The sequence below is a fragment of the Aricia agestis genome, chromosome 22 (genome assembly GCF_905147365.1).
Source record: "Aricia agestis chromosome 22, ilAriAges1.1, whole genome shotgun sequence".
NCBI classification, from domain to species: Eukaryota; Metazoa; Arthropoda; class Insecta; order Lepidoptera; family Lycaenidae; genus Aricia; species Aricia agestis.
Genome location: NC_056427.1, coordinates 4846666 through 4860973, shown reverse-complemented (window position 1 = coordinate 4860973; position 14308 = coordinate 4846666). Strand labels below are relative to the sequence as shown.

The 14308-nt window shown below is 36.5% G+C and overlaps 1 protein-coding gene and 1 long non-coding RNA gene across 2 annotated transcripts in view; one reads left to right on the top strand and one right to left on the bottom strand.

The window, feature by feature from the left end:
* LOC121737965 overlaps positions 1-14308 on the top strand; it is a 380295-nt gene that overhangs the window by 299929 nt on the left and 66058 nt on the right. The window lies entirely within an intron of this gene.
* The window catches only part of LOC121737944 (neutral alpha-glucosidase AB), a 28914-nt gene continuing 20044 nt past the window's right edge, over positions 5439-14308 (bottom strand). The window contains exons 12-20 of the mRNA XM_042129683.1: positions 13128-13225; positions 12079-12201; positions 11575-11740; positions 11102-11238; positions 10687-10799; positions 9949-10106; positions 9041-9154; positions 7613-7722; positions 5439-5788 (exon numbers count right to left, since the gene is read on the bottom strand). Of these exons, the coding sequence (XP_041985617.1) occupies positions 5575-5788; positions 7613-7722; positions 9041-9154; positions 9949-10106; positions 10687-10799; positions 11102-11238; positions 11575-11740; positions 12079-12201; positions 13128-13225 (1233 nt within the window). The 3' untranslated portion in view covers positions 5439-5574. The remainder of the gene's footprint in view (positions 5789-7612; positions 7723-9040; positions 9155-9948; positions 10107-10686; positions 10800-11101; positions 11239-11574; positions 11741-12078; positions 12202-13127; positions 13226-14308) is intronic.

The following is a 14308-nucleotide window of genomic DNA, read 5'->3' as shown; positions in this document are numbered from 1 at the left end:
AAAGTGTCGTATTATAGGGATGTCGAAATTGAAAGAAAATATCGATGTATCGACTCATCGATATTTGAAAAAATATCAATATCGGTCTCGATATATCGCGAAAAAAATATCGATATATCGGTCAAAGGAGAATGCCCAAGGTCGGTACCATAAATTTTCATGCGTCAATATGAAACTCTTATAGTTATTATTTTTCGAGTTCTTTACGTAATTACACGCCAGGAATCCAGTTTTTGAACCCGGAATTTAAATTAAAGAATAAAAGTTGCTAAATGACTCCCTCCACATTCGTTTAGTGATGTAGTGCATAGAAACCACAGATACAGATTACACATCAAACAATATATTGTAACAATATCGATTCATTCGACTAAAGCAGTTATTGCCATCGTTATTCCAATTTTTATAAATGTTACTTGCTTTTATAACAATTTCCAAATAATAATATTATTTATTGAAATAATTCATCAGCTTTTCTCTTTTATGTTTGTTAAATAACAGTAAAATTAAGCTAATCCAGTACACCTAATCGATTCAGTGCTGCTATTAGACATAAAATCGTTTTTTTTCATAGAATTCGATTTATCGATGCATCCCTAGCCGACGCATTTTTTCTAACATCTGTCATTGTGACATTTGGAATACGTCTTTTAATTTTCTGATTAATTTCATAAATAATAAATACTTTAGAACAAGTGTCTACTCCAATGTTTATTAATTATTACAATCTTGGATAACTCCTAGTCCGGTAAGCACACCTTAATTTATATTCTGAATATGTAAAGTAAGTATACTTAATAAATTCTATGTAAAAAGGCACAATATTCTATGAACTTACCTATTTCCTGACAAATTATTTAGTCTTTGAATTCACAATTACCATTTAGACTTTAGAGTATAGGTGTTATTTCTATGAATATATTACAAACACTTTTTAATTCATTCTTTTATTACAGCTGACTTCAGATTCTGGTCAGAGCAAACAGAACCAGTGAAGGCTTTTTATCTGCTTTTGGTCATAAAAGAGTATTTTGTTTATTTTATGTTATATCCTATTAATATTTTTCATTTTTAGTCCCCAATATTTGATACTGCTGGTAGTGCTTTTAATTTCTTGTCACTATTATTTGTAAGATTTAACAATACAATGAATATATTACAATATTACATAATATAACTTTTTAGATCTCAAGATTGGAAAGAGTTTATGCTGCTTGCTGGAGGTCAGCTAAAAGGGAAGTGTGACGTTATGATGAGCAAGACTCCAATCGCCCCGGTTTGTTAAGAGGTATTCTGACAGATGCTGGATCAAGTGATATACCTCAGTCGCCTCCTCTCCCTTAATCAAACTATACAAACCCAAAAGTTATTTCTTCTGTGTACAAACGAGCTGCAAGTATATCTAATCACTGTATATTTGTTAATTGTTTTGAAACGGACGTTTACTGGTACTTTTATGAATGAGACTGGTTTTAGTGTCATGCGGACCTTTGGTATGGATCGCTACACTTAGATCTGTATGAAGCAATAAGGAGGGTTTAAGAGTAATGCGGATGAATCCATACGGACCCGTCCGTATTACTCCTTAAAGCTTCATACAGATCGGTCTATACGGAGCGATCCGTACCGACGGTCCGCGTGACACTAAAACCAGCCTAAAGAATTTTATAATTACTTAATTATAAATTCTATTTTGTATGATTGTTGACACCATGTGTTTAGACACCATGTTGTTTAGATGAATTTATTGCAGGAGTATGATAAATGATTTAAATAGGTATTTTTCTTTTATGTTAATAAAAATGAATCTTATTTAAATGTTTGTGTGATCATGTTCACATTTTGCAGTACATAATATGTACTGAAAAATGTAAATTACTTACTGAATTCATAATTCATTCATTAGGCTTACTTTACATGTAATATTATTATGTTATTGATTAATTATAATTGTTCTTAAAATAATTAAGCCCTTTGTGTTTGCCCTTTTTTCTTTTGTTTATAATACAACTCTGTTCTTCGTTAATGAATGGAGCCGCTGGACGTTTGATGTATATGTATTTGTTAGGACAATGTCTGAATAAAATAAAAATACATTGTTTGTTTTATTTTCGACTCCAGTCAAAATCATGAGAATTAGCCCAATAGCGCATTAGCGGCGGTGGCGGTGGCCATCGAGATAGATAGGTACCTAATACCTTAGTATGAAACCGCCATAGACCACACGCGCACTTGGCCACCAAGCGGCCTGGATACCATACTTTCGATGGCCGCTAGTGCGCTATTGCCTATTGGGCTATGTGTCCATTGCGAAAAGTATTGTGACTAAGATGTTACTTACATTTTTGCTTAAATTAAGTACCTACCTAAATTGCTTATGAGAATGTATTCAATAATAATAAATACACACGTTTCGGTGATGATTTATTACTAATATAAGCGCCTTACTCTGTTTTTAGAGCAATAACGTTCGCTCGTGTATGACCTGTCAATAAAATATGCGTTTTGAAGATTTTGAGGTTATTTTCGATTTTATCAAATTACTCTGAAACCCCGGTTTTGTTTACAAAGAATTTTTTATAGGAGCTAAAATGATAATCATACACTTTAAAAAACCAAGTTTCGTAATGACGCAAAATGGTACGAGACACCATATATTTTTGGGCATTCTCCTTTTTCGACCAATTTGCTTTTTTTTAAATTAATTTATAGTCCGTCAAAAAAGTGAATTAATTAAAAAAAGTTTGTCCTTGGATCGGTACGTTTATATTTTTACTAAATTTTTTGTTATTTTACTGATGGCTTGACTTCGTGCGTGCTTTAGTTAATAATTAGACAATAAATAAGATTTGTGATAGAATAGAATATAACATAGCTTGATTTTCGATATTTAATCAACATAGAAATTAGTAGATTTGACGTTTAGTGATGTACTTTTTTATCGAATTTAAAAAATAAAAGGTGAAGAATCTGACCATTTAAAAGATTTTAATCTTAAAAGCTCACTTATAACATCTTACTTATCGATATCCTCGACAAATATCAACCGAGTGTCCCATCACTATAGACCGCCATGTTTAGTTCTTGGCAATATGGCGCCGGCCACACTTTTTTGTAGTTATTTCGCTTCCATCTGTTTCCTTATTCATTGTACCTAACCTAACCATAAAGTTTATGTATATGTGTCGCGTATAACGTGCGTAAAACATCGATGCTAATTTATGTTTTAAAATCAAAAAAGACTGGTACTTATCATATTGTAGTAAAGATGACTGAGATTTTAGTAGTATTACAATATCTATTTATTTCAATCTTAAGACTTGTAATAAGTAATTCTTATAGGAATAAATCGAATAAAAATCATTTGAGTAAGTATTTAAATTAATAAAAAACAAGAAAGAAAAAGGGTAGAGGTATATTTCATTTAAAAAACCTTACAAACTGTTTTGCTACAAATAACAAAGACTCACAATAATTAATTTATTGTTTGAATTAAATTATTTTACATTCACCTAGTTATATCTTAATTAACATAGTCCAAGAGCGGGTAACGTTTTTCTAATGGCAATCGTAAATATCATGTAAAAGAATCACATAAAATATACATAATCTGCAATGGATCAAAAACAAATATACATATACTAACAGCATCACAATATTATATTGTTTGATTTGTGACCGACTAAGTATTTTATGGAAACATATTCATACATAATATACAAATAAAAAATGCTAAGACCCTAACCGTATATGATATGCAATACATAATAGAATAAAATGTGTTTAAATTTTCTATTACAACAAGTACTACAATAAATAAACTATAGATTTCACAATCTATCGCTACTGGATACGCTTTATTGACGTACCATATCAAATAGACTAAATTGTTTAGATCTTAGACTATAATACTTATAACTTAATGCTGTTATAGTTATCAGCCCTTTTTATCGTTTGATATTGATTCTTTTTACCCGAATTTTGTAACTACGATCAAAAAGATACAATCAATGAAATTGTTTCAGTCAAATGGCAGACCTTTGTTATTTGGTCGTGTTATGTCTCGCTAATGTTGTGATCTGTCAGCTTGGTATGACATAACACGACCAAATTTCTTAATTTGGTCGTGTTCTCAGAAGGTCTACCATCTGCCTGTCTGCCTGTCATCTGCCTGAATCAAATTCTAAGGTAAGTCCGTCAAGAAAGTGAAGAAATTAAAAAGTAGCAACATTGTAGTGTCATCACTATTTTCTTAGATCGATTTGAAAGGGATGATACTACGATGTTGCCACTTTTTAATTTCTTCACTTTCTTGACAGACTATATATAAATGTGGAAAAAAATAGTGGCATTTATATTATACGGTACGTCAATATAACCACGGTTGTTATGATGACACTTACATTAACCTTCAGCTCTTAGACTAACACACTTCCTAATAAGGAATCAATCTGGCGAACTCTTCCGCTAGAGGCGCCACGAAAACACAGCGAAAACTAAAACAATGATAAAATTTTGTGTGTGCATCAACTTAAAATATTGATAGACTAGCTGTGCCCTGCGGTGTTACATGCAGTTTATTAGGGAAAAATAAATTGTGATATTTTCCCGCAACAAACAGTAGCGTACGTTTTAGTCCAGGGTATGAACCATAAAGTTAATATACCTAACGGAATAGAGAAACAAAGGTCTGAGAAAGAGAGATATCAGTGAAATTGCATGGTAAAAAGAGACGTGAGATACATGACAGCAGCACTCTTTTTTTGACGTCCAGTCGGCACGTGTCGCACGTTGACAATTTAATCTCATAGAAATCATGTTCAATGCTTGTATAAGTGTATACATACACATATTTTTACACACAGATGAAACCAATTTCGGTTACGTTTGACAGCTCGAGATTGTGGCTCTATTCCGCTAGTCCATACCACTTTATATTAAAATCGCTCCAGCCGTTTAGACGTGAAGAAGTAAAAAAACATGCAAACTCACAAACTTTCGCCTTTATAATAATAGTGTAAATTGTGATATACCCAGCACGATAATGACTCTCTCACAACAAGTACGAACCGAATCGTACCAAGCCCAAATCTAACAAGATTAGTTGTAACCTTGTTGTGCGTGTGTGTGTGTGCATGTGTATGTGTGCATGTGTTTGTATGTTTCATGTCCAAACATTAACCGATTTTAATCTACTTTTCGAAAGATAGATGATTGAGATGATCTATTGCTAATGCTTTCATGAAAGGGTGCAAAGCATCCTCCAATAATGCCTGACAAAGTATGAGAATTTCGAAACGGGGCGGTCAGCTGTTTGTCTATGCATTTTTTGAGGCGGAGAAATGCTTGTCTATGCAAGTTTAGTCCATGGCACCTATCATGCATCGTAGCATCAAAACGGGTGGACCGATTTAGATCTAGATTTTTTGTTTGGAATATGTTTCTAGCAACAGTTCATCATCATCAACCCACTCGCTGCTGGAAAATTTGAGTTTACTTCGGGGGTAGTTTTGTTTCTTAATTCATCATTATCTATGCTATTTGTCTATGGTTACGTGGCGCCATCTAGCCACCCTAATAAGTAAACTCGATCTCCCACTCCTGCGCCATGCTGGCTGCCGGTTTCCTGATCACCAGCACGTCGTTACCGCGATGTAGGGTCATCTGGAGAGGCGTGGACTTCGCACCGCTACGTAACGTCGCGGCACGAGGGGCCGACTTGATGCCCGCTATGACGACGCGCTCGAGCCAGGACTTTGTCGGGTACGTGGCTTTGGTGTTTACGAATCTGTGGAGGAAAATGAAATGAGTTTAATTCACGAATTGGTGTAGTCTATAACACTTTTTAGAGAGTTACGATGCCTAAAACCGGTTTGGAAAAAAAGGATCTCGCGCGGGGTTACTTTATGGCAAAGTGGAAAATTATTCAAAATAAAAATTACAATGTAATCACTAAATCAATATAATGTAATGTAACAAGTAATAAGTAGAGTAGCCTTATATGCAGCCATCTTACTCTCCGGATGTGCCATAATTTATGAAATCATTGACATAAAAGGGGTATGAATATTTTTATATGGAGCTTGGCCGACCTACTGTCCGCCATTGTGTTTTTCCGCGTTCACGAATATTTTTTTACATAGCACAAGATATTGCAACTATGGCAGCTCAAATCTTCGAAATGTGACACTTTACGCGGCTTTGTCCAAGATTATTTTTTGTTTGTATTGATGTTAGCTATCCATTAAAAAAAAACAATAATAAATAAATAAATAAACGTTTATTCCCCTTTTTTGACCATTACACCACAAGAATAATACAATTAAAAGACAAAAATAAATAAATTTAACGTACAAGTATAAGATTGCAGATATAGAATACAAAACAATCCACATTCCACAGTAAGTAAATGTTACAGTGTATAGTGTATACGACAATACAAAAATATTATGCATATTTATTAATGGCATAACAAGATTTCAAAGTCCAACGAAGCAAGGCAGGGAGTGTAATGATCAAAAACTGAATTGGCATCCACTCAGGTAGTGACCACGGTTCGCAGTCCCTGATTTTCAGTGGATCCAGACTGTCAGGTGAATGACAGACCACACAAGTTACCAGTCCTCTTTTAATAAATATATAATACAAAATAATATACATATATCTACAGACATATTGTGTACTAATTGCTAAGTATAAGTACTTTGTATATGTGTACTTTATGCAATAACTTAAATAACTTAATCACGACGCGAACCCGGAGGAGAGGGGAGGCAAGTTGCACCTGCCGCGCTCGCCGCCGCCCGCGTCGCGACTCGCGCCGTACCTACTCTGCGCGAGGGCTTTGCGCTGCACGATAGTCCCTTTCTAGTTTCTCCATTTAGCAATAATGCAGTAGGTCGACCAAAATCTTCGTACCCCTTTGTTAATGGAAAGATTTTGAAAGTTTCCTTCGAATTTATTGTAAAGACCTGATACATTGACCTTAAGAGGATACACCAGGGGCTAGAGAAATGAAAAAAAAGTACGTGTAATATCTGTAGCTGTCTCCCTTACCTCAAGCCTATACCGCAGAACGCGATAGAGACAACTGCAGAAAATCCAGAAAATCAACGATTCATTGTCCCCTGATTCCTTCTCCAAAACTTAACCGATTTAAGTACTTTTTTCATTAAAGATTAAAGAAATGCTTGAGCTGTGTTCCTATGTTTTTTTTTTGTATAATCTAGCCAAATCTGTTTTCAGGATGTTTGAACACAGCGGAAAATCTAGCCATTTTTTTGGGTTTTTGAACGTTCTTATCTTCTTTTAATAATAAAATTATAAAAAAAAAAAGAAAACATAGGGACATTGTATTAGTGGCCGTAGATAATCAGGAAAAAAATTATAACTACTAGCATTATCCAGGGAGGAAACAGGGGACAACGTTTGTATGGAAAAAAGGGCGGTGTGGACTCCTCTTAACAATATTAACTTACTTTACCATGTTAATGTATAGACACTTAGAAAATTTGGTATAGCGAATTAGTTAATTTTAATTCTCGTAGGATACTGTATTCTGCAGCGGAAATACATTATTGAACTCATTATAAAGAAAATGTATTTAGCTCACTTGTAGGACAACTTGACGGAGTCATACGTGATCTTGGCGTAGATGTAGTTGTTGGATTTGTAGTCGAAAGTCTCACCGTCGTCAATGTATAGAGAGCCGGTAGCAGTGTTCTGAAAGAATAAAGTTAAATTATTAATTTATCATCTAAAAAATATTCTGTAGAAACAAGCCATACATCGCTAAACAGTATTTTAGCTTTATTTGCTTGTTTATAGTTTGTGCCTTTTAAGATGATATGGGTGACACTTCTCATATTCCTTGCTACGGGTTTTTTTTTACAAGAAAACAAAAAAAAATCAAAATGTAATAAATTATATTCCATCTACAAAAACAAATGTTTCCTATAATTGTAAATGAATAAAAATGAAAAGATGCTAAATGATAACTTATTAATAAAAATTATAAATATTAACTGTGAAATAGGAGTATAAAATTATTTTTATGAAAACATTTGTTAATTTCATATGCATGAAACGGAACTTATGTCATTAGAGATTGACTCTGTTGAATGTTGAATCGAAATGAAATCGATAAAAAAGGGCGGCCATCTTAAATCGCCGGAACCACTGAAATGTCAGTACGAAATCGATAATTTCGATTGCAATTCCTTTACGAAGTGATTCGATATTTTTAAACTATCGATTAATTTTTATTAGGTAACTTTCCTACTATTGTCAATTATAATGTGTCACGCATATCATCATAAAACGAACAAACTATAGTAATTTGTACTATTTTGACATTTGTCAGTTTCACAGTTTTGACAATTCATTTTCTGAATTGATTGAGAGGAATTGCTAAATGTGGCCATTTTAGCCCCGCTGTTCTCAGTAACTGTGCAGTGTGCCACGTGTTGGCACACTGTTAGCACGTTTCGTTGTCTTTATGACAAAAATAGACTAAATTTCTACTAGTAACACTATGCTTTGGTCTTGATACATTTCCGAATGTCTAGCTGCCTTCCTACCGCGAGTACACTATACTCGCTGTCCTACCGCGAGTACACTATACTCGCTGTCCTACCGCGAGTACACTATACTCGCTGTCCTACCGCGGGCATACTATACGCGCTGTCCTACCGCGAGTACACTATAGAGCTGTTAAACAGTAGATACATTCTTGTCCTTAGTAATTAAGTACATTCTTATTCCCAAATATTATATAATAATAATACCTGAAGGACTTGTGTTACGGGTACCAGACAACGGAAATATATTTAATACTCTTATACAGTATGCTATACATATATTTAAGATTTTTATTATACGATACACATTTAAAACACATCCATGACCCAGGAACTTTGAAAACTTTTTATTCCGTCGGCGGGATTGCAACCCGCGATCCCCGGCTTCAGCTACCGACAGCCCACCCACTGAGCCACAGAGGTCGTCTGTCGCTGTCCTACCCCGAGCACACTATACTTACATTGGCGTCCAAAGCCACGATGAGCGTGTAAGGATCGTTGACCATAAGTTGCGAAGATCTGCGGACACGTTCCTTGCGGGGAACTATAGTACCGCCGCGCTGGTATACTGGCACCTGGGAGAGAGATAATAATGTTAAACTAAATAATAATAGTTTAAAAAAACACGCTTGTTTTTTTTTTAAATTAACAAATTATTGCATTGTCATTGGCTCTTAATAAGTATGCAGAGTTTCAAAATAATTAAGACTACTAACGGAATCTTTGAGCACGATTTTACCTACCTCCAAGGTAAAATCGGGATCAAAGATTCCGTTACATACATACAGCCCAAGCTTGTAAAAACGTATAAAAAAAACAACCCCCGATTCCAAACGAATGCTATGTCAGGCTGTAATTATTTAACTTTGATAAACATTTGAACTTTTTATAACACAATTTAAAAAGTTGTTATGTCAAAATTTTGACATTTATACTTTCAGTTGGTTGTCACTTGTCAATTAATCATTTATTTGCTTTAAAACTCGGATCGGTCATACAATTTTGGTTGCCCTAGCTGAATATTAAAAACAGTAACTGAACTCTGAAGTCATGTTTGAGAGTCATTTTGCGGAGGAGGATGTATGAGAGTTATTGTTCTATAATTTATTATACATATTTCGATGGATAGATCAGCCTTTCCCAAAGTGGGCGATAGCGCCCCCTTGTGGGCGCTGAAGATCTAGAGGGTGTAGGTAGGTGGATGTGGGTCCCAAAAAAAAAAAAGGGCGTTGTGTAGCTTGGGGGGGTGATTTGTAATTTCATTTCATCTGGATGCATTTTAAATTGAAACAATGGGGGGCGCTAAAACATAAATTGTTCTCAAAGGGCAGAAGAAAAGGGCAGTGGAACTCCTGGTATAGATACATACCTTGTTAATATTAACATCCACATTCATATATCCGTTGGCTTCATACGTTTGGTATGAGTCGACATCGTACCAACGTGTGTTGCTCTCTCTACCTGGCAAGTAGACCTTCACACTGGTCACTCCGGCTTCCATTACTGGGCTGATGAGGAGTTTGTCACCTGCAAAGTAGGATAAAAGTTGATAAGTATTGTACAGTTACGGTTTGGTTCCGTACAGAGTAAAAGACAAGTTAGGTTCAATAGGTTTATTGAATCCTTAACTTATGCTAAAATTGTTAAATTGTAAAACGGTAAATAGAGCACGCGAACCGATTGACGGCTTGACGCGAACTGGTTAATTAATGTAAATTATAATAACGCGTGGCGGAGTATACGCTAACAGTGCAAAACGTGACGTACTGTCAACAAACTCTTGACCGACAATACAAATATAATTTAAATTAAAATAATACCCCCCACACCGGTTTCGGTGATGATGGTCAGTTTCATTGAAACCAGGCCAGGTACGCAGGAGTAATTTTATATTGCCCAAGTGTGTGCGCAGTACACACGAGCACTCTCTATTCCTACTCTCATAACCCAGTGGGACGGAAGACCGACACGACCGGCAAGAGATTAGGCGCAGGACAGACTTTTTACATGCCCATCCGACGCATGGATCATCTTTCTTGTCAAACACCCGTCTTCATCTTTCATTTTTTGGCGAGCGATCTTAAAGTAGTGCGTGACCTATACATACCTAACAAGTACGCCTCATCGATGGTATATGTCTCCAACTCTTTAGGATATTCCTGGAACAGCGGCCTGGTGACAGGTAGACCGTCGATAGTGTGCTCGTAGAACAGGGTGTACCTATAGAAAATAAATAGTAAAAAACAAAACAAAAAAAAAACGCGCTTATTTTTTATATATATTTTTTAATTTTAACAAATTATTGCATTGTCATTGGCTATTAATACGTAATATGCAAAGTTTCGAATTAATTAGAGTACTGGAGATAGGTAAAAATCGTGCTCAAAGATTCCGTTACATACATACAGCCCAAGCTTATAAAAGCGTGTAAAAAAATACCTATTTGTAACGGATCTACGTTTCGGCTCGATGTGCGAGCGAGCGCGGTGTATAGCTCCTCTGCCTCTCTCTCTGTCACTCACCAAAAGTCAAGCAGCACGTAGCGGCGTCGCAGCGCGTCGCGTATGCGGGACAGCGTCGTGGAGTCGTACAGCCACGGCTCGCGACGTTTCGTCTCGATGTGCGAGTGAGCGCGGAAGAAAGCTTGGTATGCACCGGCCTGAAAAACAAACATTCATACGTACGTGTTTAGAACTTGGTACCAAGTGTTGAGCACTTGGTACCACGGGTTTACTATAAGGTACCAAGTGTTAAGCATCTGGTACCAAATATTGAGCACCTGGTACCACGTGTTTAGCACCCGGTGCTATATTATGCTGACCATTTGATTAATTGTTTATCATCTAATAGCATGTGTTTAGCGCCTGGGACTGTGTTTAGTACCTAGTATCACGATTCACGACTCTAGACCTGTTACCAATTAATATTTAGCATATGGTTGTACAAAGTATTGAGCACCTGGTACCACATGTTGAGCAACTGGTACCACACATACCTGGTACCACCGCGTCATGAGCTCCGCCTCGGGGTATTTAAAGAAGCCGCCCACGTCGGAACCGCAGAAGCTGATGCCGGCAGTGGCTACGGATAGACACTGTCGCACCGAAGCACGCAAGAAGCCCCACTCGGCCATGTTGTCACCCGTCCACATTGCCGCGTACCTGATATAAGCATAATATTAATTGTTATTCCTCAAAATCTACACCAGTGCCTGCTTACTAATAAATTATATACGTCAGTTCGCAGCACCATCGTTGCGGCCATCCACACTATAATATTCTGTCTGTTACTCTTCACGCCTAAAAACCTGAACTGATTTTGCTGAAATTTGGTACGGAGATACTTTGAGTCCCGGGAAAGGACGTAGAATACTTTTATCCCGAAAAAATGTACGGTTCCCACGCGATAAACTAATTTTAGTGCAACGGAGTTGCGGGCGTTATCTAGTTTATAATATTAATAATATAATTAATAATGATTATTGATTATACGCGCATACCTCTGTGTACCAGCGAAGGTAGATCTAGTCAGTATGAACGGTCTGTACTGGTTGTTGGTTCTTAGCAGCATGCCGTCGTGTGTAGCCCGGATATGCCATAACCCGTATTCGTTGTGGATGTGTCTGCAACATTACAATAATATAGCATAAGATATAAAATTCTCGTGTCACAATGTTAGTCACCATACTCCTCCGAAACGGCTCTACTGATTTTTACCAAATTTTATATGCACATTCAGTAGGTCTGAGAATCAGCTTCTGGGTACTTTTTATATTGATAAGTGCATTTGTTGAATAAATAATAGTAAATTATTACAACTCGAGACTGACGACCATTGTTTGTGCGACGGGATAGCGATGGACGTTGTCATGGTGACATTCTTATTTAGTCACTTCAATAAAATAATATGGGAGAAATCGAAATACTTTATACGGCAAAGCAACATTTGCCGGGACAGCTAGTCATTATATAGCATGTTCAAAGATTACAATAAAAAAATACATGTGGCACTCGGGGGCTGCCGCGGTAAAGCTATTGCATAGTATTTTTTATCAACTTATGCATCATAATTATCCTCGTCTGACACGTTAGAAAATACTCTGGACAGACAAGGACAAAACATTGTGTAATAATAAGTCAAAACATCCTTGTCGATAGTAAACTCTACTTAGTTTTATTATTTGTTGTTGACTCACTTTATTTCAAACGAGCTTTTGCCCGCGGCTTCGCTCGCGTTAAGAAGTATTATTATATACAAACTTTCATCCCCTATTTTAACCCCTTGGGGGTGGAATTGATCAAAATCCTTTCTTAGCGGATGCCTACGTCATAAAATCTACTTGCATGCCAAATTTCAGCCCGAGGTCCAGTGGTTTGGGCTGTGCGTTGATAGATCACCATGTCAGTCAGTCACCTTTGAGTTTTATATATATATAGATTTTGGACGTTAACATAATATTCTTTTCTCTCCCAAAACCGCGAAACTAAATATACACAAGATTGTCTCGTTCAAAGTGTAAGATATCTTAATTTAACCAAATTATATTACCTGTGTTCCCAGTATGAGGCAAGGCCGTCTTGTCCGTCTTCGGGAGTTTTATAATGACGCGCGTCTTTGGGCATCGTAATTTCTGGTCCGTTGAATACCTGAAGAACATAACAGCCACTTATTACGAGTTAAAGTTCATCATATTTATACGTGGGAGAGCCATGCATCGGCACGAATGGGCCGGCTCGACCGGAGAAATACACACGTTCTCACAGAAAACCAGCGTGAAACAGCGCTTGCGCTGTGTTTCGCCGAGTGAGTGAGTTTACCGGAGGCCAAATTCCCTTCCCTATCCTCCCCTATTCCCTTCCTTTCCCATCTCTACCCTCCCCTATTACCCTATTCCCTCTTAAAAGGCCGGCAACGCACCTGCAGCTCTTCTGATGCTACGATGCCACGGACAGATACACCGCAGACAAACAGACAGACAGACACGACAAACTTATAACACCCCCCTTTTTTGTCGGGGGTTAAAAAAGAGGGGTGTCGGGGGACCGCCAAGTAAACTACAAACTACAACCGCCAAGACGCTGATTATCTTGATTCGGTTCGCTGTGAACTGACCTTTAAACTATAATGTTATGTGAAATCATCAGCGGTCCCCCGACACACCGTGACAACAATTATGGACTAAAGTATTACTCTACACAAGTTAGGAATTATTTAAACTTAAAGGCAGTAAATATTATTTCATTACTTTTTAAAGTTGTTTGGCGGGGGTTTTTTAAATTTCTTAATTTAATTTTATATATTAATAAGTTAGCATTTAGCAACTTTTCGTTTTTATTCATTTACAATTATAGGGAACATTTGTTTTTGTAGATGGAATATAATTTATTACATTTAGATTTTTTTGTTTTCTTGTAAAAAAAACCCGTAGCAAGGAATATGAAAACTGTCACCCATATTATCTTAAAACGCACAAACTATAAGAACACTCTCGACCACGTCAGCTTTAAAGAAAATAGATCGAAGTCGGTCCACGTCAAACTTATACCGACCCTCATTCACCTTACATTTAAGTACTTTTTTTCACTACTCACTTTTGGAACGAAGTTCCTTATCGCGCGTTTGGCGTAAATCTGAAGGCTAGACAGAACGATATTTGACCTTGATTTGACTTCGACATTTTTTTATTAGTACCTGCATGTTTGGGGCAGAGGGCGTTGATAGTAAATATT